Source organism: Equus caballus, chromosome X (assembly GCF_041296265.1).
Source record: "Equus caballus isolate H_3958 breed thoroughbred chromosome X, TB-T2T, whole genome shotgun sequence".
In the NCBI taxonomy this organism is placed as follows: Eukaryota; Metazoa; Chordata; class Mammalia; order Perissodactyla; family Equidae; genus Equus; species Equus caballus.
Window position 1 is genome coordinate 44,132,785 of NC_091715.1, and position 25,995 is coordinate 44,158,779.

Here is a 25,995-nt window from a genome sequence, read left to right on the forward strand (position 1 = left end):
CCATTCTACAAAAGGCCACTCTGAGTGGAATGATTCTTGTTTTGATTAAAAATGCTAAACTTGGTAGGATGTCTTCTCTAAGAATGAGGCCTTAGATTTAAAATTTGCTGTAACAGATAATAGAAAACACCTTAATGATGGCAATTGTAGTACATACAATATCAGCTAGCTTCCGTGATTTACCCTGATAGTGCTCATACATTAAGCTAGGTGTGTTTGTTTACATGTGGTCTTTTGTTTCTTTGCGTAGGTACTTAAAACGATTTAAAGTCATGAAACCAAAGGTCTTAAGGAGCTGGTGCAGGCAAATTTTAAAGGGATTGCAGTTCTTGCACACTAGGACTCCTCCTATTATTCACCGGGATCTGAAGTGTGACAATATTTTCATCACGGGACCCACTGGATCTGTGAAGATTGGTGATCTAGGACTAGCCACCTTAATGCGCACATCATTTGCTAAGAGTGTCATTGGTGATTAACATTTTATAGTTTGTTGGTTGGGTAAAGAGAGACTTGTTAATTGTATGTCTAGAACAGGGATCAGCAAACTATGGCCCATGGGCCAAATCTGGTCCTGCTGCCTATTTTTGTAAATAAAGTTTTATTGGAACACAGCCACACCTGTTTGTTCATGTATTGTCTATGGCTACTTTTGCATTGTAAGGGTAGAATCGAGTAGTTGTGACTGAGACCATATGGACTGCAAAGCCTGAAATATTTACTATCTGGCCCTTTACAGAGAAGTTTGCTGGCTCCTGACCTAGAATGTGAATTTTCTTTGAAATATCTATTGTATATTGACTTATTTTGGAGGCATCCTAGTGCATTTCTTTTGTGGGATATATTTAAGATTATGGAAAGGTTCTCAGGATTTAAGAAAAAGGGTTTACTAATTCAGAAAAATTTGAATAACTAAAAATAAGGATAGAAATAAAAATAGATTTTAATATTCATTACCTAATCTTGAGCATTACAAATTGTACTTTAACAGTACAGAAAGTTAAGGAAATTCTTTTATGTGCTTTATATAGATACAAGTATTCAACTAATTTTATATTTATAAATTTGCTTTTAGGAAGCAGAAATTAACTCAGGTAATCCTTATGTCAAAGAGAATGTGATCTTGGTGGATAAAATTTTCTTTTTAATAAAAATGTGGTTATGGTGTTATTTTGTAGGGACTCCTGAGTTTATGGCCCCAGAGATGTATGAAGAACACTATGATGAATCTGTGGATGTCTATGCTTTTGGAATGTGTATGTTGGAAATGGCTACTTCGGAGTACCCTTATTCTGAGTGTCAGAACGCAGCTCAAATATACCGTAAAGTAACTAGTGTAAGTATAACTTTATTCTTTTTACTTCATAAATTGCCACATTTCATGTTGAAGTTAGTAAAGTCAACTTAGTCAAACCTAATTTTGGTTTAGTTCTGTATAACAGTGCTAAATTTAACATATCTGTAATGAAACAAGCTTTATATTTATGCTATATACCTATACTCTATTGGGGGTCATATAAAATGCTCTGTATTAGTCTCTTTGGGAAAATGTCCAGATATGATCTATATCCATTTGTTTGTAAAGAATTTTTAGATATTAGGTGGATTTTTTTTCCAAAGCTGAATAATAAAGATTGGCTAAATGGTTTTGAAGGTTTCTGCTAATTCTAAAAGCCTTATTATGAAAGGACATTCAAAATATACTTCAACAGATACAGTATTTGATTCCCTGCTATGAGTAGTTTTTTGTGTTAGAAATTGCAAGGAGTGAAAAGATGAGTAAGAAGTATTTGCTACTGATAAAGAGTTTACATTTTTAGTACGGCAATAATATAAGTTCACAATTAACTATAAAAATAAGAGGATGGGAGTATAGTAAGTGACAAAAGGGAGGTGGAAGCGAAGTATTAGGATTGTTCAAGAGAGGTCTGCTTCATATCCAGTTGGGTAGCTCAAGATAGGCCATGAAAGAGATTGTTAGAGTGTTTCAGGTAACTAATACTAATAGATACCATTTTAAAATGAATGCTGTATGCCACGTGTTTTCATCTTTATATCCGTCCAAGTTGGTGCTATCTCCAGTTTACACATGATGAGAGTTAGAATCAGAGGTTGAGACTTGTTCAACTTCACACAACTACTAATAATGGTGGATTTTGACCCCAAGTCTATCTGGCTCTAGGTGTTTGTGTAGGGAGACAATAAGAAATAAGGCCAATATTCAGAACGTGGGACATTCTGTAGGACAAATGACTTAGTTTCTCCAACAAATCAATTTCATGAAAGAAAAAAGGTGGAGGGACTTGTTATAGAATACAAGAGACCTAAAAGTAGTGGTGAGCTGGTAAATGTTTAACAACTGATTCTCGGAAAATGTGTTGATTTCTAGCATTTGCTGATTTCCTTGGTGTAAATACTCCCACTGTGGCTGATTTCAGGTCACCAGTGTGACCTCACTGAATGCAGAGTTGGGAAGGGATGCACAGTGGCACTCATTATATAGTATTTCCACCATACAGATACAGTAGATGTAAACAACCTTAAGAGCATATATAATGGTGAAATAATTAGGGAGTGGTGTTTTCAGTATTTATTACCTTGGCTTTTAATATAATTTATTTAATTATAAGTTTATATAATTTATTTTTTTTAATGGCTAAGTTTAACAATCAGCTTGCAAAATTCCTGAAAATGTAATAGTTGGCTCTTATGAACCGATATGAGCCAGCTCTAATGCACCGTACAAGTAACGTCTGGATGTTATTTGCATCCTAATTTGAACAAAGCAACTAAAGAAGATATCATTTAGACAACTTGGAAAATTTGAGTGTGGACTGGATTTTAGATGATGTTAAGGAATTAATTATTTTAGGTGGGATGATGACATGATATTTGTTAGAGATATAAACTGGAGAATTTATGGGTGAAATGACATGATGTGTAGGATTTGCTTTAAAATATTCCAGGATAAAAATGGTGTGGGGGTAGATACCTGAAATGAGATTGACAAAATGTTGCTTGTTGTTGAAGTTGGTGATGGTTATGTAGGGTTTCTTATGCTATTTTACTTTTGAGTATGTGTGAAAATTTGTATAACAAAGAGCTGAGGAAAGAGATAAGGCTAGAATGTCTTTTTAGTTTGGGTTCATGTTGGATGCCCATAAATAGAAGAGTTTATACTTGGTTTTGTAAGTTGCACCTCCTCAATTATTTTCACCTAGGAGCAGAGAACGGCAATACTTACCCAAGGCTTGAGAATGGGTAAGAGATCAGTGGAAAGGTCTAGGAGGGCTTCTTCTATAAGTAGAATAACATAACTCCATTTTTTGAATGGTGACTATTATTTTATATTAAAGTCACAAAAATGCCATATCACAATTCAGATTTCCATCTATGTTAAAGTTTCTTGAATTTGGGATCCAAGTTAACTCCTAATCTCACCAGTTTTATCTAGTATATGATACTGGGCTGATTCTGCATCCTGTGAGGTAGTGTGACGGACACAGAACTAGTCTTGGATTGCCTCATTCCATGACAATTGTTCTATTATACCTTTTCTGCTTTTAGCTTAGTTTGGAATTTTCTGTTAAATAACTGCAATACTCTTACTTGGATTATTGTTTTAATTCCAAAACTTGTAAATTAAGGGTAATAGAATGTAAAATAAGCAGATTCAGGCAGCTAACACAGTTATTATAGGGACGTTTTGTCTGAACCTCATAAATTTGTTACTGAATTCCTAGAACTTGACAATTAGCTTGAGGTTCTCTGAATATTTTAGTATTGCTTAAGAAAAAAAACCTGATTTCTCAAAAGTGTATATATATATATGTGTGTATACATATATTTTTTTCATACATACATCTATATTGATTGTTCATTGCTTCTAGCCATTCTAGAAGACTTTGAAATAATATTGATTTGGAATGTTTGTGATAGAGAAGTGCTTATTTGGAATTTTCAAAAGTACTTTTTAATAACATTTTTTTTCTGATTCCAACAAATGCTTGCATATTATATTTTGCTAATTGGGGTTATACTCTATGTATGTTTTGGGTTCCTGTTTTTTTCCCTACTTAATGTTACAGTATAAGAATTCTCCATGTTATTAATTTCTTTGAGAACATTTTTAGTTTATGCATAATATAAGCACATATATATCAAATAATTTATGTAACTTTGCTTCTGTTGTTGGAGATTTAGATTGTTTGCAATTTTTCACTGTTACTTGTAGAGCTATGATAAAATCCTTGTCAAAAGAGTCGTTATACTATATGTATATGTTTATCTCGTGTAAAACTTGAATGTGGGTTAGTGGTAAAAATCATTATTTTAATGTGTCATGTTGACTTGGGCTTTCAGTTGCTTAATTTGTGACTAGAAACTATTTTCTTCTCCCAGGGCATAAAACCAGCCAGTTTCAATAAAGTCACCGATCCTGAAGTGAAAGAAATCATTGAAGGATGTATTCGTCAAAACAAATCTGAAAGGTGTGTGTAAATGTAATGAAATGACATAACTGATGGATGCATTTTTCTCCTATCTTGCACCAGGTCATTTTCTGACCTTTGAATCATACTGGGTATGACTTTTGAGTGGAAGCCAAACCATATTGTCTAGAGTGAAGTGTATCAGTGCATCTTGTTTGCCATTTTAGACTTTGATATCACATGTTGAATTTTCCTTTAACTGACATTTGGGTTGTGCTTGTCTGTGTCTGTTGTGACAAGCTTTCATAACCTTCAGCCATCAGTTTAACAGTCAGTGGAACCTTCCCCACCCCTGGTTAATTTGCTTCTAACAGTTGATAGTAGAGAGCTTCTGCAGTGTCACCTTCAGGTAAGTATACTTAAATGGTTTTTTATGATAGCTAAAAAAAAACTTAACCATCAACTCACCAAATGTTTTTTATTTGACCATATGTCCTTGTGTCATGATAATGGTAAAGCTGATGGGGCTATTTTTGTTCAAGAAATAGCGTTCTAGATTTATTTGTATCACAGTTCATATTTTTCTTATGGACAACTCCCTTTAGTTTTAGCTTATTTCCCTTTAGTTTGAGCTTTGGGCAGTTGCTGACTTAAATTGGTAGGTTAGTCTTTTGATTTTTACCTCCTTATTGATTATGCTTAATATAAGTGATATGTCCTTTATAGAAATTATTTCCACCAGCATTTCATTGATTTCATTTTTATTAGTTTTCTAAGTTTAGTGTTGCATATCTGAGAATATATAAAGCCACTAAGGTAAAGCCTGTTTAATTACAGCTTTATTACAGAACATTCTTAGTGTTTGTACCAACAGGCTATATCTAGGAATATATTTTTTTAAATTATGGTAAAATATACATAACCTAAGAGTTACCATTTTAATCATTTTAAGTGTACAATTCAGTGGCGCTGAATACATTCACATTGTTGTACAACCATCACCACTATCTGTTTCCAGAACTTTTGCATCATCCTAAACAGAAACTCTGTAGTCATTAAACAATAACTTCCCACTCCTTCTTCCCTCAACCCCTCGTAACCTCTATTCTACCTTCTGTCCCTATGAATTTGCCTATTCTAGGTACCTCGTATAAATGGAATCATACAATATTTGTTCTTTTGTGTCTGGCTTATTTCACTTAGCACAGTGTTTTCAAGGTTGATCCACATTGTTGCATGTATCAGAATTTCCTTCCTTTTTAAGGTTGAATAATATTCCATTGTATGTATGTATGTATGTGTATACATATACACACACTACATTTTATTTATCCATTCATCTGTTGATGGACACTTAGGTTATTTCTACCTTTTGGCTAGTGTGAATAATGCTGCATGCACATTGGTATACAAATATCTGCTTGAATCCCTACTTTTGGTTCTTTTCGCTATATACCTAGGAGTGGAATTACTGGATCATATGGTAATACCATGTCTAATTTTTTGAAGCACCACCAGACTTTTCCCACAGTGGCTACACCATTTTACATTCCATCCAGCAATGTATGAAGGTTCCAATTTCTCAACATCCTCACCAACACTTGTTATTTTCCTGTTTTTAGCAATAGCCATCCTAATGTATGTGAAGTGGTGTCTTGTGGTTTTGATTTGCATTTCCTTTATAGCCAATAATGTTGAGTATCTTTTCATGTGCTTATTGGCCATTTGTTTATCTTCTTTGGAGAAATATCTATTTGAGTTCTTTTCTTTTTTTAAAATTAGGCTTTTTTTTGGTTGTTGTTTTGAGTGGTAGGAGTTTAGGCATGCTTTTTTTAAGTGAGGCTAAAAGTACGGTGTTGAAGTAGCCATTTTAGTTTCTATTCTGATTGTTGTTTGTACAGTATTTTAATTATGATCTATTGACAAATAACACTGGAATATTCAAAAGTATTCATAACATATTAGTGTATTGGAAAGAGCACAGACTTCAATGTCAGACTAAGATTCAAATCTGGACTCACACTTAGCCATTGTGATCTTAATCAAGTTACTTAGCTGTGCCTCTAAAGAGGTATTATTTTGATGATTAAAAGATAATGAATCCATATAAAATACCTAGCAGAGTAATAAGTATTTAATGAATGGTGTCTTCTGCTGCTATTGCTATAATTATTCCTTAGCAAAAATACCTAGGCAAAATTTTCATTGTGAGGTGGAGGGCTTAACTTGGCTGTGCCTTTTTAAACACATCTCACCTTAACCTTAAAACTAATTAGCCTAAGCAAACTTACTCTTTTTATAACACTGCCTTAGTTAAGTGTTTGTCTCTTGATCACTAAAAATATAGATGGTTGAAAATCCTTGACTTACAGGATACCATGCTGTCAATATTCTTTGTCTGTTTTAGATAGTGCAGGAGGGGCTTTCTACATAGACATTATGGAATGCATCAGTTTTAGCTCTCCCTGGTCTGTAATACAGATAGATTAGATATTATACACCGGTTTTAGAAGTTGGTCAAAGAAAAGGAAATTAACTTCCCCAGCTTGTAAAAGAATCTTTTGAACCCCTGTCCTTTTTTTCTCTTCAGAGATGGTTAATCCCTATTATTAGGCTAGAGTTGTATCCATTGTATGTATACTTTGGTCTAAAACACTAGACTTAAAATACTTTAAAAGAAAATCACAGGACTTTGCTGAATAAATTATAAATTAGCTTCATCTGTGGCATTCTCTAAAAAGTGAAGTAAATTATTATTAATGGAGCCAATGACTTCTATTTATAACATTTCTAAAAGAGTTTGAATTTCTAATTTACTTCAGAGTTTATATATCTAAAAGAATTTTTAGTTTCCTTTTCCAAGAATCTGTTGTTTGAGTCTTAGTAACTGAAACCAGTGGCTTAGGAAAGCTACTCAGTCCACCTAAGATATACTGCAGCACTTCTCCAGTTCTTTCTAGGCATGCTTTTAGGTATGTTAAACTTCAGCATCTAGGTATGTTACTAGTAATAATATTTAATTAAGGTCACCACAAAAGCATGCTAGTTGGGATTTCTTGACATCTATAAGTTGGATATAAGATTTGGTTTTTATAACAAAGCAGATTAATGATTTAATTAATAGAAAATTTAAAATAAGATTGTTACTTTGATACAATTAATTTTTACTAATTAAGGGTTCTGTATCTTGCTTATGATTGGAAGAATTTGGTAATGAGGTATGTATTTTGTTTATTAGGTTGTCTATCAGGGACCTACTAAACCACGCATTTTTTGCTGAGGATACAGGACTGAGGGTGGAGTTAGCAGAGGAAGACGATTGTTCAAATTCCTCCCTGGCTTTAAGACTGTGGGTTGAAGACCCTAAAAAACTGAAAGGAAAACATAAAGACAATGAAGCTATTGAATTCAGTTTCAATTTAGAAACTGATACACCTGAGGAAGTAGCATATGAAATGGTAAGTGAATCTACTGCTCTTCCCCCCACCCCTTATAGTATGAGGGTTAATTCCTTTCTTCTTCTCATTGCTTTCTTTCCTCTTATTTTCTCCTTTTCTTTATTTAAATTGTTATTTTATTTTAATATGTATCTTTACAGCATAGTAAATCAACTTTGTATGTATAGATATAAAGAATGATAAAAACGCTACCTTTGTTAGGAAATAAAACACTACTGTACCTTAGAAGCCACCTGTGTGCCCCTCGCAGTTGCATTCCCCTCCGTTGTCACCACAGGAATATCTACTCTGACTTTTGTGTTACTCATTCCTTTGCTTTTCATTATAGTTTACCTAAGTAATATACTGTTTTGCTTTGAAAACCTGAGTGGCGAGCACACACCTAGCTGGTGACTGAAGTTACTTTTAGGTGAAGATGCCCAGGAGAGGATAAGCTGAGCAGAGTCTCTCAGTCGTAGTCTGACTTCAGCTTCCCTAGGAGTTTACTAGAGTTGCATCTGGGCAACTCAGTGGGTGAGGTCATCTGTGAGTCCAGGGAAATACACAGCTCACCACAGTCAGGGCACCAGGGCTGCTATGTGGACCAGAAATGAGTTGTCTGGTAAAGATATGGATTGATGGGAAGTGGTCCCCTCTGACTTCTCTACTTCTAATCTCCCCATGACCAGCCCCCGCACCCCCCCCCCTGCCACCCCCGCAAGAGTAAATGGCAGCAGATAACTTCTGTGGGCTGGAATGCGTGTCCACACCTGATCCAGGCTGCTGCCCTGCTTCAGGGGAGGGCATGTAGGAGCTTCGGCAGCACGTGGTTAAGATTAGCCAAGTACAGTTACTCTGAGCCAGGCCCACCTGGCCATTCTTCCTTAGTTTAAAAAGAAAGATAAGGCAGTGACAGTGGGGATCTGGGTGATGATAGCTTTTAACATGTTTGTCTTTCCAGTCACATTATTCTAATCTGAATGACTGTCTTAGACATTTGGTGCACAACTCTCATCCTGGTATTTCCCTTTACTGTCTTCCTAGACTTCTCTGCCTCTCTCCTGTATTGGATTTCATGTTTCCTAAATCCCATGTCTTTCTCTTTCTTGGCTTACCCTTTTGTTTTAGTGGCACACTTCCTCTGCTAGCTTCTTAAGAAAGGGTATAAGGGAGGTATATTCTTTGATACTTGCATGTATGAAAATATTTTTATTCTGCTTTCATATTTAATTGATTATTTGGCTGACTAAGTCATTTTAGGTTGGCTTTTTAAAAAAAATTTAGACTCATTTCTCCATGCTTTTCTAGCTTTCAGTATTGATATTGAAAAGTGCTAAGTTGTTCTATTTTCTGGATCTTTTGCATGTGATCCATTTTTTTCCTCTTTGGAAGCTTGTAATAGCTTCTCTTTCTTCTCTGTATTTTAAAATTTTACAGTGATGTGTCATGATTTGGGTCTATTTTCATGTACTGTGTTGGATACTCAGTGGACCCTTCCAATCTGTCAACTTGTGTCCTTTAGTTTCTGGGAAATTTCTTGAAGGGTTTTATTGATGATTTCTTCCTCTTTGTTTTCTCTTTCTGGAACTGCTGTTATTTGGATGTTGGACCTCTTGGACTGTTTCTCCAATGTTCTTATCTTTTCCGTTTTCCATCTTTATGTCTTTATATTCTCCTTTCTGGTGGATACTATCGATTTTATCTTCTAACCCTTCCACTGAGGTTTTTTTATTTTTATTTTTATTTGTTGCTGAGGAAGATTTGCCCTGAGCTAACATCTGCTGCCAATCTTCCTCTTTTTGTATGTGAGCCACCACCACAGCATGGCCACTAACAGACGAGTGGTGTAGGTCCGTGCCCGGGAGCTGAACTCGGGCCACCAAAGTGGAGCTTGCCGAACTTAACCACTAGACCACCAGGGCTGACCTCCATTGAGTTTTTTATTTCTGTTATCATGTTTTTAATTTCAAGAGTTCCTTTTCATTTTTCGATCTGTTTCTGTTTAGAGTAAACATCTTCTTTGTTTTGTGGATGTAATATTATCACACCTCCCTGTAATGTTAGTAAAGACTGTTTTTGACATTTTTTCTTTTTGCCTACTCTCTTTTCTGTTGTTCCTTTATTGGTTTTGTGCTCCGTCTTCTTGTTAGTGCCTTTTCTCATATTTCTGGTATTTCTTGGCCAGATGCTCATGCTTAAGATTGTATTAGTTTTCTATTCCTGTGTAACAAATTACCACAAATTAGTGGCTTAAAATAGCACCCATTTATTCTCTCAGTTCTGTAGGTCAGAAGTCCTGGTGAGCTTTGCTGGATTCTCTGCTGAGGGTCTCACAGGCTGGAATCAAGGTGTCGGTGGCCTGGGCTCTTATCTGAAGGCTCTGGAGGAGAATCTACTTTCAGTTTCATCCAGGTTGTTGGCATGGAATTCACTTCCATGCAGTTCTAAGACTAAGGTCCCCGTTTCCCTGCTGGCTGTTAGCCAGGGGTCACTTTCAGCAACTAGGGGCTGCTCTTCAGTCCTTTCATGTGCCCCTACTCCATCTTCAAAGTCAGCAATGGCATGTCGAATCCTTCTAGTATCAACAGCTAGTAAAAGGCTCACCTAGATAATCTCCCTATCTTAAGGTCAACAGTGTATAGCACAATAATGTGAGTGATATCTCATCATATTCACAGGTTTGAGGATTAGGATAGGATGTCTTTGTGGAGGCCATAATTTTGCCTACCACAGGGACTAACAAGCTAATTTGACAGTATGATTGCTTGCATTGAACTTGTTAACTTTGACCTCTCCTGTAGGGTATCTGAGTGGGCCATTAATTGGGGAATCTGTGACATCAATATTTGTAGGTCTTTCTACTTGGATTGACCAGATTCCCCAGAGAATCATCTTTCAATGTCCTTCCTGGAGGGTAAGGGTGTGGTTACTGGTATCTTGGTAGCCAAGTGGAGAAGAGGGCTGGAGGTTTCTGCATATGGCGTTCAGCATGCATATGGTCATTTAATCTTCTTGTTTTCCACATAGTACCATACCCTCAACTGTGCCTGGTGTTTCATAGTCCAGAGATGCTTTCTTTTACCCTCTCTGGAGAACAAAACTCTAGACCTTCTTGGTTAGGGGAGAAGCAATCTCCCAAAGGTGTGGACCAGAGTGTGGGGCACAGGAACTTTAAATATCTGATTACTTCTCAAAACCCTTTCACTTAGTCTTCCTTATGTTAGTCATCTCTTTTGACTTTACCCAGTTCTAGAAGTACCTGGTGCTGCCAGTCCCTGTGCCTTATGAGTATTCTTCAGTATAAATGGGAATGATTCTCAGCTTTCCCTGGTTCCCCTTTTTGGGTCCACTAGGTCAGTTATTACTTACCTGTTTGTTTTCCATAGTCCAAAGTGTTGTTGCTATTGTCTTTCTCTTATTCTTCCTGTCCTTGTGGGTTTATAACTTAAAATCCATTTAATATGGGGTTTTTTTTGAGCTTTGGGAGGGAGTAAAATTGAATGCGTGGACTTTGTCTAACATTTTAATCATTTTTCAACTACCATGAAATTTCCCCAAGTCTGCAGATCCCTAAGACATGCTTTAAAAAGCAGATGGTAGAGCTGAGAATGATATGCCATGGCACCTCCTCAAGTCGTTTTCTCTGCTACTCAGCCCTGTTCCTCTCAAGCAACAAGACCTTAACTTCTCTTACTCTTCTAATGCCTAGTAAGATGTAGTACTTTGCTATGAGCCTACTTCCCTCTGCCTGGAGCATTGATCTCTAAACTTCATTTATACCTTCCTCAATAGCCTGCAGGATCCTTTTTTTGTTTTATTCCAGGTCAGAGTTTACACTTCTACTTCCTCCAGAGAGCGTGTACTCCTTTAGGGCTTTTGCAGCAGTTCATTTCCACCTCTTATTTCATTTTAAGTTAAGTTTGTATCCCTCTCTCACTACCAGATTGTGTGCTCTTACAGGACAAAGGACCAATGCAGTCAACTTATATGCCTCTGGAGGCCAGTACTGGGCACAGTGTAGGCACTTAATGTTTTTGATTTAAGGAAACTTTTCTAATCTTGCACAGAACTTAACGGCAGCCATAAATTACCTGTAATAAGACTGCATGTACTGAAACATCAAGTTATTTGTTTTTGATTAAAGTCAGAATTATTTCAACAACACTTGGTAATAGTATTATTTTTCTTATGCTGATTAAAGGCTCTGGCATTTATGTATGTCTGATTAAGAAAGAATATAGAAACAAATGAACTGTTATTTCATAACATTTGGAATTTTGTTTTTTTGAAATTATTTTATTGAGCTAGTATTGGCTCATAACATTGTGTAAACTTCAGGTGTACATTATTATGTTTCAGTTTCTGCATAGACTGCATCATATTCACCACCAAAAATCTAGTTTATATCTGTCACCATACATATGTGCCCCCTTACCCCTTTTGTCCTTCCACCCCCTGACCCCTCTGGTAACCACAAATCCGTTCTCTGTATCTATGTATTTGTTTGTTTATCTTCCACATATCAGTGAAGTCACATGGTATTTGTCTTTCTCTGTCTGACTTATTTCTGTCTTGAATTTTGGGGCACAAAATAACTCTACTAGTAAAAAAAAGTTAAAATTTTAAATGTTAAAGATGTAGTTTGCTTATTATGAGTTTTTTTTTTGTAGGTCAAGTCAGGATTCTTCCATGAAAGTGATTCCAAAGCTGTGGCTAAGTCCATTAGAGATAGGGTGACCCTGATAAAGAAGACCAGGGAGAAGAAACCACCTGGCTGTTTCGAAGAACGCAGGGATTCCCAGTGCAAATCTGTAGGGAATATACTCCCTCAGCACCAGAATACAACTTTGCCTCCTGCTCCTGCTCAGCACACCGGGGCTGAATGTGAAGAAACTGAGGTTGATCAACATGTTCGACAACAGCTTCTACGAGGAAAACCACAGCAGCACTCCTCTTCTGTTACAGGTAACACAGTTACAACTTATAAAAGCAAAACGATGTGTAATTGTATTCACTTATTTTTAAATAGTACTTTCATATTTTTCAAAGCATTCTGTTATCTCTCATTTCATCAATCTTTTTACAAAATCTCTGAAATAGACAAGCCAGCTAGTTTGCTTATTTTGAAATTAAGAAACTGTTCTAAGTGACTTGTCCAAGGTACTAGTTGAGTAAGGGTTATAATCTTTTTACCATTTTTAAGGATCTAACATAAATCCTTTAATAGAGAAAATTTGGGGCTAAAGATGTAATTTATTCTTCAAGAAGGAATTTTCCAGACTTGAAGACCCTTTGTATATTAGACTCAAGTATAAAATTAACAGTTACTCTAATTTTTTTGCTGTAGTGCATTCTCTTCTCTAGAAGGACATAGTATTTTCACAGTAATAACCAATTGCTCTATAAAGACAGTATTATTTTCTAGGCAGGTTCTAGGAGAATGAGAATATGACACTTAGATTTTACTGAAATCCTAATGACTAGTATAGATTAGTTTGGGGTATACATGAAATGGCCAGCAAATGGAGTTGATTTTTATGTAATTCTTTGTTTTTAGGTCTGTTTTACTAAGAAAATTTTAGTTATACTACAGTGTCAGCACGGAGAGTTTACATGATGGTTTTTGATTAATTGTGCAGTGTACACATTTTATTTGAGGCTGTCTCAGGTTGGGAGAGTTAAAAAAAAAATTAAAGAAACACTTAGCATTTCCTATGCCATTTGAACCTTGTGCTTCGAGTTTTCCCTTCTACCTGTTGCTTATTTTCTTTGTCGTAGGTGACAGTTTGTCCGAGGCAGGAGCTGGATCAGTTAAACACTCAGATACTTCAAGTCAGCCCAATATAGCCTATTCCTCAGACCAGATGATGGGCTCTCAAATGGTTTCTAACATCCCACAGGCTGAAATAAATGTTCCAGGGAAAATTTATCCATCCCAGCAGCTAGTAGGACATTACCAGCAGATTTCAGGGGTGAGGTGAACTGTTGTATTTTTAAATATATAATCAGTATTTTTATTGTAAATGGGAGGGTTTATCTTTAATCTTTTTTTTTCTTGGTTAACAGTTGCAGAAGCAGCCCAAGCTGACTCAGCCCCCAATTTTGCCTTTGGTTCAAGGTCAGTCCACTGTTTTGCCTGTACATGTCCTTGGACCTCCAGTTGTCTCTCAACCCCAGGTTTCCCCATTAACTGTCCAGAAGGTGTCACAGGTAAAGGTAAGATACATTTTAAAGGCTTTATATTCAGTTAAACATATTTAACACTGCCTAGATTTTCTGACAGGCAAAGGCTCTCTTTCATAAATTCATCATAGTTTATATAAAAGTCACTGAAACCTAAAAGTTGTTTATGCTTTCCTTCAGCTAAGACATTCTTCTTAAGGATGTGCCTAATTTGTGTAACTAGAATCTTGAGACACTGCTTATGTAATTGGAAAAGAAACTGAGAACTCAGCATGTGGATTAAAAAATTTTTATTTAGGACTTAGATCTTTTTCTCTTTGTAATGATGGTTTGTTCTTTGTATTGAACTTTTCTAGCCTGGTTTGAATGTAGAGAGATGTCTTTTGAAATTACTTAGAAATAGTATTTAATAGACTCTTATAATTTTTAGCACCTTCATCTAAATTCTGGACTTTTTTTTTTTATTTATGTTTATATCTGTAGGAGAAACAAATGTTTTTGTCTTTTAGACTCTCAAAGTCAGAGTTACTCATTTCTGACAATGAGTAAACAGTCTTTGTGAGAGTTCATATATCAAGACTATATCCTGGTTCCCTGGGTTATGGACTCTGGACACATGGTTGGGGTTTTCTTTACCATCACCCCGTTTTCTTTCCTCAACCCTACCATCCTCTATGTATGCCTTCTCACTTTGGGAATGAGATGGTCTGAGCTCCTAGGCATTCTCTATATATGGCTTAGTGAGCAGCTGGCACATCTGTTTCTTTAAGACATTGGTATATAGTCAGTCACAGTTCATCAACAAACTGTTAATGACCACTATCTCTGGGGATATAAAATAAAATAAAATATGGTCTGTGTCCTCAAGGAGCTCACAGTCTTGTAGGGGAAAGCATACATGTACTTGACAAATGTCAGATGCATTTAAAATCTTCTAGGGGTAGATTTAATCTGATGTAGTTGACAGTGCCTGGTATTTGGCTCGTGTTTGTAGGTGATATGGTACATAATTTGTAATTGAGCTCATGTTCTGGTTTGATTTGTCTATTTCTAAGAGTATCATGCAAAACTTGTTGAATGGATGCTTAAATTAACTTAGGTTCAACCACATAAGTATATGGGTATGTATGTTTTAAAATGTGTTTCCAAAATTTTTAAAAAGTTTAAAAAATTATTGTAAAAGTATTATTTACTGTTTTAAAAATAAAGCCCATAAAGTTATAAAGGAGACAGTGAAAAATCACCTGTTATCTCTCTAGCTAGAACCAACTGATTGTTTACATTTGGGAGTAGAGCCTCTAGATTTGTCTCTTTTTCATATATACATATATAATTTTGTTTATATATACATATGTATATCACATACGTACTATTTTGTAGCCTGCCTTTTTCATCTAATCTATAGAAGCTACATAAGCAAGCACTTTGAACATTGAGGTCTTTTTATGAGCGTGGTTGTTCAAATTCTAGGAATTATTGCAGCCATCCTGTATTTATTTCAGTCATTTCTCTCCTCTCCTCTTAAGAGAGCTTCTATGTTCATTTTAGCTATGATATTGAAATGCTTTGGAGCTTTTTCTCGGGACTTCCACTGTCTGTGTGTGAAGGTGTCAGATTCAGTTACTCTAAATCTCTGCCAGGGTTTGAATGAGTTATGTGGCAAGTGTGATAAATGAGAAGCCATGAGCAGTGTACTGCTGGGACTGGTCTCAGCCCCTTAGTATATTCAACTAGCATTTCCTCATGGTATTAGGATTTTTATAGGACTAATGCTATACCCAGCAACTTTTTGATCACTTGCTGAAGTTTTTAGAACATAGCATTATTTTATCTATCATTCTGTCTCGGACAGCACCATTAAAATGGGCATGGTATATGCCTTTATAATTTGAATTTTCCTTGCACCAGTACCAGGAACTACAGCTGACCTTTGGAGCAGATGGACAAACTTCAGCCCAACCTGTGGCTTTAGACTTGTCAGTTACTGGAGTTCCACAACCAGTCTTTTATGCAGTTTCTCCTCAGACATTGCTTGCTTCACAAATGACTTCCAAGCATCCAACAGTTGGTCTTCAACTTGAGCCTGGCTCTAAAAATGGGAATCAGGCATTATTAACCAAATCACCAGATGCCAGTCAGACTCCTAGTTTCTTACCAGCTAATCACCCTCTAGCTTTGTTGAATCATTCTTCTGCCCACTATGTGAGCAGTGTACAGAATGCTGCTGGACCAGCTCAGCTCCCTTCTAATTCCATTGGGAAGCATTCAGGGGCCCACCAGCCTTCACAAAAAGTTGCATTCAGTATCACAGACTTACCCAGTGGTACATCAGGAGTCTATAACTCCAGGTTCTTCAGTGCCACAAAGTCAGACAGTGCATTTGAAGAAGCCTTATTTCCAAGCCTCTATTCAGCAACAGCCATTTATTTTACAACCTAAGATTATGGCATCGCCACAGAAAAATGTTCAGCAGGATTGTATTCTAGGGTCTGAAGCTCATGCAAGTCGGCAGCAGCTAAAGAGTGGTATTGAAAATGTGATTCAGCCCCTGCAACAGCCATCTTATTCTGTTCAACAAGCTTATCCAGGACTTCCTGCAGTACTGCCATCCTTGCCATTGAAGGTTCCTGAGCAGCTGCCCTTTGTGGTACATCTCCAAGAACAAGCTTCTTACCTATCACAGCTAACTTACCCAATCCACGCTCCAGCACAGCCTGTTTATTCACTGCCAGTCGCAGGGCATCCTCTTTACACTGTACAACCACTGGGATCACAGGCAACCTATTCTATGCAGACTTCTTATTCAGTCCCACCTGTGGTACAGCCCTCTTATTTGCCTCCAACCCAAGGGCAGCCTACTGGTCCAGTGCAACCGCTGGTTCAGTCACCTTTTCCAGATCAACCAGCATATATGATCCAAGCAGCTTACCCTGTGCAACCTACGGAACAGCCTGCTTACCAGGCAGTACCTCTTGAGCAAGCCTCTTATTCAGGACAAACTGCTTACGCCATCCAGACGCCAGCCAACTGAACAGGCAGCCTTCATAACCCAGCAAATATACACAGTAAACCCTCCTGATAGCAAGCAAGTACATATTACAAACTCTGTAGGTCAGAAGTTATACTCAGTATCACCTTATGTAGCACAAAGTTCTGAACAACAGGGCTATTTAACACAACCCCAAGTTAGTAATTTTTCAATTTTGGAACAAAAGACATATTTAACATCAACCTTAGATACACAGACACATTCTACTGACCCTTTATTTAATGTCCAGCATTCAGCTGCTCCATCCCAAGCTGATGTCAGTTTGCTAAAAGCCCAGTCAACTAGCATTACATCTCAGAGGGCCATGGAAGGACAGCTTCAACACCCTGCACAGATGTCCTTCGTTCAGCAAGTCTCCTCACAGGCCCAGATCCAGCCCCCACACTTCTCAGCACAGTTTTCCCAATCACATCTAACACCAAGCCAGATTTCTCACTCAGCTTTCATTCAGCATCACCAGATGACTCATTCATCTCATAGACAAGCACAGAAAAGCCATCAGTTGTCTACTCAGGAAGGTCCCATAAATCAATAGCAGTCTTTGTATAGCCAACATGCTGTTTTCCAGCATCAGATACCTCATTCACAGGCACATAAGCAAGTTCAGCCATTATCAGGTATTCTAAAGGCCATTACAAACATGGTCCAGATTACACTCTGCAAGAACAGTTACAACCAGCAGCAATGGAACAACAATGTGTAATACAGCCTTTAGCCCAGCCTCCAGTGCTTCGGGCGTTAGACAGCAGTCAAACTTTTCCCCTTTAGATAAACCTAGCACAGCACCAGCCAGCATACATTCAGCAGCAGTCTGCTGTCCAGCCACACTGGCAGCAATCTTCTAGCTTAGTACTTGTTTCTGGGTCATCAGAAACACAATTACAACAGCAGACCCTCTATCAAAGCTCTAGGATAGCCCTTTCAAATCAACCGTCTTTTTCTATTCATCTGTCGACACTTAGTATTCCAGTACAGGCTTCCACTGCCTTTCAGAGCATGTCTGTGTTACAGACACAGCAGCATTTACAAAGCCAAGAAATTCCAAAGGTAAATCTTCCTGGGGGAAAAATGTAGATGATTGTGATTTTTCTGTAATGTTCAAAGGTCAGGGAGATAGTGAGCTATAGTGGAAATGGCACTGGACTGGGAGTCATAGTCCCTGTTCCTGGCTCTATTCCTTACCCACTGGGTGGCTTTGATTCAAGTCTCTTTGGAGTTTCTTCATCTGTAACTTGAAGGGATTAGACCAAATGATGAAAATAAAAAATATTTGAGCACCTGCTTGGGATATATCAGTAAAGAAAACCCAAAAATCCCTTTTTTCATTGATTTTGTTGCCTGATGGCAGGAGTCTGTCAATAAATAATAAAAAGAAAATTATATATACGGTACAAGGAGATCAGGGGCAATATGGAGCAGGGTCTGGAGGAGAGTGGGTTGCAATTTTAAATGAGGTGGTGATCAGGGTAGACCTCATTGAGAAGGTGACGTGTGAGCAAACACTTAAAGGAGGTGAGAGGGAGTCCGCAGTGCACATTCCAGGCAGAGGGAATAACCAGTGCAAATGCCCTGAGGAAGGAGTTTGTCTGGCTTGTTTGAAGAACAGCAAGGAGGCCAGTGTAGCTGTTAGTTCTAAAATATTAGGAGCCTATGGTTATCTTACTATTCTACATTTATAATAAAGCATTTGCCTTTATGGGATGATAATAATAAGCACTATTGAGTGCCAAATACTGTTCTAATGGCTTTATGTGTACTATCCTCATAACAACCCTATGAACAGTAGCTGTCATTACCCCCATTTTACAGGTGAGGAAACCGAGGTTCAGTGAGGTAAAGTAACTTCCCTAGTGTCATACACCAGGGCCAGGATTTGAACCCACACTACCTGCAGAGGCTGTGCCCTTAATCATTACACCATTCAGTGTCTTTGTAAGATAGCTATCCTCCCTGATAGAATTAGAGAAAAAGAGCATGGTGACTTCAGTGAGATTTAGTTAACTCAGGGGATTGATTGAATTAATTAAAGGAAGGAACTGAGAATCCAGTTTATTCTTTTTTTGCTCTTCTGTTCTGCTTTAGATTATCTCTAAAGACTCTGAATTTATTAAGTTTGGCTAATAAAATGTTTTGAGATCCTTAGATAAAATGTGTTCTGTACTGTAAGAGTTTTCTAGTGAAATATTAGTATTCCAAACAGCTATTATGTCAAGTATTGTGTTTTATAAAATTCCCTCTTCTCCAAGGGCATAAATTATAATGAATTCCGATGTGTGCATGCTGACTCCTAACAGGAATGATTAAAGACTAATAAAGATTTTTACAGCTGAAGTTTCTTCAGACAAAGCATGCTATTCCAGGATTTATTTCTTTAGAATAAAGTTCTTCACAAAATATTTCAAATTGGAACATTCATTTCTGTGGGTATGTGTTGTATACTTTCCTTACCTAATTAAAAAATTTTTCCCCAGCATTTTATTAAGAAAAATTTCAAAGATACAGAAAAGTTGAAAAAATTGTAGCGTGAACACCCGTATACCAACCAACTAGATTCTAACTCTTGCTGTATTTGCTCTATCACATGTCTATCCATTTATCAATTCATCTTATTTTTCTGGTACATTTCAAAATTAAAGTTGCCGACATCAGTATACTTCATCCATAAATACTTCAGCATGCATATTATTGATTAGAACTCAGTATTTCTTTATATTTTTAGTTTAAATTTGTATGCAGTAAAATGCACAGATCATAATTCAGTGAGTTTTGACAAATGCTTACACCTATATAACTCAAACTTTTATCAAAATATTGAACAAGTGTTGTTAACCTTTTTCTCTTAAGGTCTAGATAGTAACTATTTTAGGCTTTGTAGGCTGGATAGTCTCTGTTGCTCAACTCTGCTATTGCATGCATGAAATAGCCTTAGACAATATGTAAAAGAATGGGCATGGCTATGTTCCCATACAACTTTATTCACAAAAACAGGTGGTGTGCCAGATTTGGCCTGCATGCTGTGGCTTGCCTACCCAATATAGAATACTGTCATTACTGCAGAAAGTTCCCTCATGCCCCTTCCCAGTCAGTCCTCTCCCCATATCCCTCCAGAATCAACCACTGTTAATTTTTTTCGCCATAGTTTAGCCTGTTCTAGACTTCGTACAAATGGAATCATGCAATATGTACTCTTGTGTAAAGCTTCTCTCACTCAACATATTTTTGAGATCGATCCATGTTGTGTGTATCAGTAGGTTTTGTGTTTTTCTTTTTACTGCAGAGTAATATTCCATTGTGTGAATATACGAAATTTGTTTATCCATTCTACTATTCATCAACACCTGAGTGGTTTCTAGTTTTGGACTGTTAGGAAAAAGCTACTATGAACATTATTGTGTAAGTCTTTTGGTTAACATATGTTTTCATATCTGCTGGATAATACCTAGGAATAGAATTGCTAGGTCATAGGATAGCTGTTTAACTTTTAAAGAAATTGCCAGTTTTCCAAATTCACTACATCATTTTACACTAACACCAGCAATATATGAGAGTTCCACACCCTCAGCAGCATTGATTTGAACTATTGTGGTGAGTGTGTAATGATACCTCATCATGGTTTTTGTTTGCATTTCCCTGAGCAATATGAGGTTGAGCACTTTTTTGTGTATTAATTGGCCTTTGTATATCTTTCTTTGTGAAGTGTCTGTTCAAGGCATTTGATTTTATTTTATTTTGCCCGTTGTTGTTTGCCTTATTATTATTGACTTGTAGAAGTTCTTATATATTCTGAATGATACTAATCCTTTGTCAAATACACGTTTTACAAATATATTCTCCAATCTGTGGATTGCCCATTTGTTCTTGTAATGGTTTCATTTGATGAGACAAAAGTATTTAATCTTGAAGTCTAATTCATCAAAATTTTCTGTTGTGATTATTGATTTCTTTGGCCTCAAAAACCTTTACCTAAACCCAAGTTACAAAGATACTCTCTTATTTTATCGTTTTAGATTTTACGTTCAGGTATGGTCCATCTTGAATTAATATTGATGAATGGTGTGAAGTAGGGGATCAAAGTTATTTTTTTTCTCCATATGACTATCCCATTGTTCAAGTTCCATTTGTTGGAAAGATTTCCTTTTCCCATCGGATTGTTTTGGCACCTTTGTCAAAAGTCAGATAACCATATAAATGTGGATCTGTTTCAGGGCTGTGTATCCTGTTGCATTGATCTATTTGTCCATCCATAAGCCAGTAACACACTGTCTTGATTACCATAGCTTTATAGTATGTCTTGAGGTTGGGTAGTATAAGTCTTTCTACTTTGTTTAGCTTTTTCAAGAATTCTTTGGATATTCTAGGTCCTTTGCATTTCCACGTAAATCAGATGGACAATTTGTACAAAAAAAAAGTCTGGCAGAATTTTAGTAGGGATTGTGTCAAATCTGTAGATCAATTTGGTGAGAAATGACATCATAACAATATTGAATCTTCCAACCCAGGAACATGGCATATCTCTCCATTTATTTACATCTTTAATTTCTCAGTAACATTTTGTAGAAATAGAGATTTTAGCACATTTTTGTGTGCATGTGTGTGGAGGTGGGGGACACATCTTTCGGTAAACTTATTCCTGAATATTTTATGTTTTAACAATAATATAAATGGAGTTGCTTTTTATTTATTTGTTTGCTTATTTTTAGGGGCACAATTTCTTTTATTTTTTAAATTTATTTTTTATTGAGGTAACTGGTTTATAACATTATATAAATTTCAGGTGTACATCATTACATTTCAACTTCTGTATAGACTGCATCATGTTTACCACCAAAAGCCTAGTTGCCATCCATCACTGTACACATCTGCCCTTTTTACCCCTTTTGCCCTCCCCCACACCCCCCTTGCTTTTTAAATTACATTTTCCTATTGTTTTCTGTTTGTATAAAATAAATTTTTTGTGTGTATTGTCCTTCTACTCTGTCACTTTACTAAGTTCAATTTATTAGTTGTCATTATTTTGTTGATTCCTTGGGATTTTCAATGTAAATAATCATATAATCTGCAAATAGAGACAGTTTGACTTCTTCCTTTCCAGGCTTTATGTTTTTTTCTTTTTTGATGATGAATTTTTTGTTTGTTTTTGTTTTATTGAGTTCATAATAGTTTAGATCAATGTGAGATTTCAATTGTACATTATTTCTTCACTGTCACCACATAAGTGCTCCTCTTCACTCCCAGTGCCCACCCCCCCACCGATCCCCCTTCACCTAGTAACCACTGAACTGTTTTCTTTGTCCTGGTACTTGTTTATATTCCACATATGAGTGGAATCATATGGTGTTTGTCTTTCTCACTGTCACTTATTTCACTTAGCATAATTCCCTCCAGGTCCTTCCATGTTATTGCAAATGGGATGAATTTGTCTTTTTTTCTGGCTGAGTAGTATTCCATTGTGTGCATGTGTGTGGTGTATATATATATATATATATATATATACACATATATATACACCACATCTTCTTTATCCACTCATCGGTCAATGGGCACTTGGGTTGCTTCCATGTCTTGGCTATTGTGAATAGTGCTACAGTGAACATAGGGGTGCAGAAGTTACTTTGGATTGTTGATTTCAAATTGTTTGGGTAGATACCCAGTAGTGGGATGGCTAGGTCATATGTTAGGTCTATTTTTAGTTTTTTGAGGAATCTCCATACTGTTTTCCATAGTGGTTGCACCAGTTTGCATTCCTACCAGCAGCGTGTGAGAGTTCCCTTCTCTCCACACCCTCTCCAACATTTGTTATTTTTAGTCTTAGTGATTATAGCTATTTTAACGGGTGTAAGGTGGTATCTTAGTGTAGTTTTGACTTGCATTTCCCAGATGATTAGTGATGTTGAACATCTTTTCATGTGTTTATTGGCCATCTGTATATCTTCTTTGGAAAAATGTCTGTTCATCTCCTCTGCCCACTTTTTGATTGGGTTGTTTGCTTTCTTATCCTTCAGTTGTGTGAGTTCCTTATATATTATGGAGATTAACCCCCTTCAGACATATGATTTGCAAATATTTTCTCCCAATTGGTGGGTTGTCTTTTTGTTTTGATCCTAGTTTCATTTGCGTTGCAGAAGCTCTTTAGTCTGATGAATTCCCACTTGTTTATTTTTTCTTTTGTTTCCCTTGTATGAGAGGACATGGTATTTGAAAATATCCTTTTTAATTCACTGTCAAAGAGTGTACTGCCAATATTATCTTCGAGGAGTTTTATAGTTTCAGGTCGTATCTTGAAGTCTTTGATGCACTTTGAGTTTATTTTTGTGTATGGTGTGAGATAGTGGTCTACCTTCATTCTTTTGCATGTGGCTGTCCAGTTTTCCCAACACCATTTATTGAAGAGACTATCTTTTCTCCATTGTCTCTTCTTGGCAACTTTGTCGAAGATTACCTGACTGTAGATGTGTGGTTTTATTTCTGGCCTCTCAATTCTGTTCCATTGATCTGTGTGCCTGTTTTTGTACCAGTACCATGCCATTTTGATCACTGTGGCTTTGTAGTACATTTTGAAGTCAGGGATTGTGATACCTCCAGCTTTGTTCTTCTTTCTCAGGATTGCCTTAGCAATTCTGGGTCTTTGATTGCCCCATGGGAATTTTAGTATTCTTTGTTCTATTTCCATGAAGAATGTCACTGGGATTTTGATAGGGATTGCAGTGAATCTGTAGATTGCTTTGGGTAGTATGGACATTTTAACTATGATTATTCTTCCAATCCATGAGCAAGGAATCTCTTTTCATCTCTTTAAGTCATTATCAATTTCTCTCAGTAATGTCTTAAAGTTTTCTGTGTATAAGTCCTTCACCTCCTTGGTTAAATTTATTCCTAGGTACTTTATCTTTTTAGTTGCGATTGCAAATGGAATTGTATTCTTGAGTTCTCTTTCTGTAAGTTTGTTATTGGAGTATGTAAAAGCAAGTGATTTTTGAAAGTCGATTCTGTACCCTGCAACTGTATATAGTTGTTAATTATTTCTATTAGTTTTCCGATGGATTTTTTTTTGGTTGTCTATATATAAGATCATGTCGTCTGCAAACAGCAAGAGTTTCACTTCTTCACTCCCTATTTGGATTCCTTTTATTCCTTTCTCTTGCCAAATTGCTCTGGCCAAAACCTCCAGTACTATGTTGAATAAGAGTGGTGATAGTGGGCATCCTTGTCTTGTTCCTGTTCTCAGGGGGATGGCGCTCAGTTTTTGCCCATTGAGTATGATGTTGGCTGTGGGTTTGTCATACATGGCCTTTATTATGTTGAGGTAATTTCCTTCTGTCCCCATTTTGTTAAGGGTTTTTATCATAAATGGCTGTTGGATCTTGTCAAAAGCTTTCTCTGCATCTGTTGAGATGATCATGTGGTTTTTATTCCTCAATTTGTTGATGTGGTGTATCACATCGATTGATTTGCAGATGTCTAACCATCCCTGTGTCCCTGGTATGAATCCCACTTGATCGTGATGTATGATCCTTTTGATGTATTGCTGAATTTGGGTTCCAAAATTTTGTTGAGGATTTTTACATCTATGTTCATCAGCGGTATTGGCCTGTAGTTCTCCTTTTTTGTGCTGTCCTTGTCAGGCTTTGGTATCAGAGTGATGTTGGCGTCATAGAATGTGTTAGGAAGCGTTCCATCCTCCCTAATTTTTTGGAGTAGCTTGAAAAAGATAGTTATTAAATCATCTCTGAAAGTTTGATAGAATTCCCCAGGGAAGCCGTCTGGTCCTGGGGTTTTATTCTTTGGGATGCTTTTGATTGCTATTTCAATCTCTTTGCTTGTTATTGGTCTGTTCAGATTGACTTTTTATTCTTGACTCAGTTTTGGGAGGCTGTAAGAGTCTAAGAATTTCTCCATTTCCTCTAAATTGTCCATTTTGTTGGCATATAATCTTTCATAGTATTCTCTTATAATCCATTGTATTTCTGTGGAGTCTGTTGTTATTTCTCCTGTTTCATTTCAGATTTTGTTTATCTGAGGTTTTTCTCCTTTTTTCTTTGTAAGTCTGGCTAGGGGGTTGTCAATTTTATCTGTCTTCTCAAAGAACCAGCTCTTTGTTTCATTGATCCTATCTACTGCCTTTTTTGTTTCAACAGCATTTATTTCTGCTCTGATTTTTATTATTTCTCTCCTTCTGCTGACTTTGGGCTTTGTTTGTTCTTTCTCTAATTCAGTTAGGTGTCATTTGAGATTGCTTATTTGGGATTTTCTTGTTTGTTAAGATGCACCTGTATTGTGATGAATTTCCCGCTTCATACAACTTTTGCTGCATCCCATGTGAGTTGGTATGGCATGTTATCATTTTCATTTGTCTCCAGATATTTTTTGATTTCTTCTTTAATTTCCTCAATGATCCATTGCTTGTTCAATAGTATATTGTTTAGTCTCCACATCTTTGTCCCTTTCTCAGCTCTTTTCTTGTAATTAATTTCTAGCTTTATAGCATTATGATTGGAGAAGCTGCTCGTTATTATTTCAATTTTTAAAATTTATAGAGGCCTTGTTTCCCAACATAGGGTCTATCCTTGAGAATGTTCCATGCACACTTGAGAAGAATGTGTATTCTGCTTTTGTATGGAGTGTTCTATATATGTATATTAAGTCCAACTCTTTTAGCTTTGCATTTAATTCCGCTGTTTCCTTATTGATTGTCTGTCTGGATGATCTGTCCAATGATGTGACCAGGGTGTTGAGGTCCTCTACTATTATTGTGTTATTTTCAATATCTTCTTTTAGGTTTGTTAACAGTTGCTTTATGAACTTTGGTGCTCCTGTGTTGAGTGCATATATATTTATTTATAAGCATTATTTCTTCTTGAGGAGTGTTCCTTTGCTCATTATATATTGCCCCTCTTTG

General features: G+C 36.6%; 1 protein-coding gene across 7 annotated transcripts in view; it reads left to right on the forward strand.

Moving 5' to 3' along the window:
• WNK3 (WNK lysine deficient protein kinase 3) overlaps positions 1-25,995 on the forward strand; it is a 169,150-nt gene that overhangs the window by 55,106 nt on the left and 88,049 nt on the right. For all 7 annotated transcript variants that reach the window (XM_023633604.2, XM_070257336.1, XM_023633601.2 and 4 more), the window contains exons 4-10: positions 251-471; positions 1,179-1,336; positions 4,402-4,490; positions 7,669-7,888; positions 12,538-12,832; positions 13,646-13,839; positions 13,934-14,083. In XM_023633604.2, the coding sequence (XP_023489372.1) occupies positions 251-471; positions 1,179-1,336; positions 4,402-4,490; positions 7,669-7,888; positions 12,538-12,832; positions 13,646-13,839; positions 13,934-14,083 (1,327 nt within the window). The remainder of the gene's footprint in view (positions 1-250; positions 472-1,178; positions 1,337-4,401; positions 4,491-7,668; positions 7,889-12,537; positions 12,833-13,645; positions 13,840-13,933; positions 14,084-25,995) is intronic.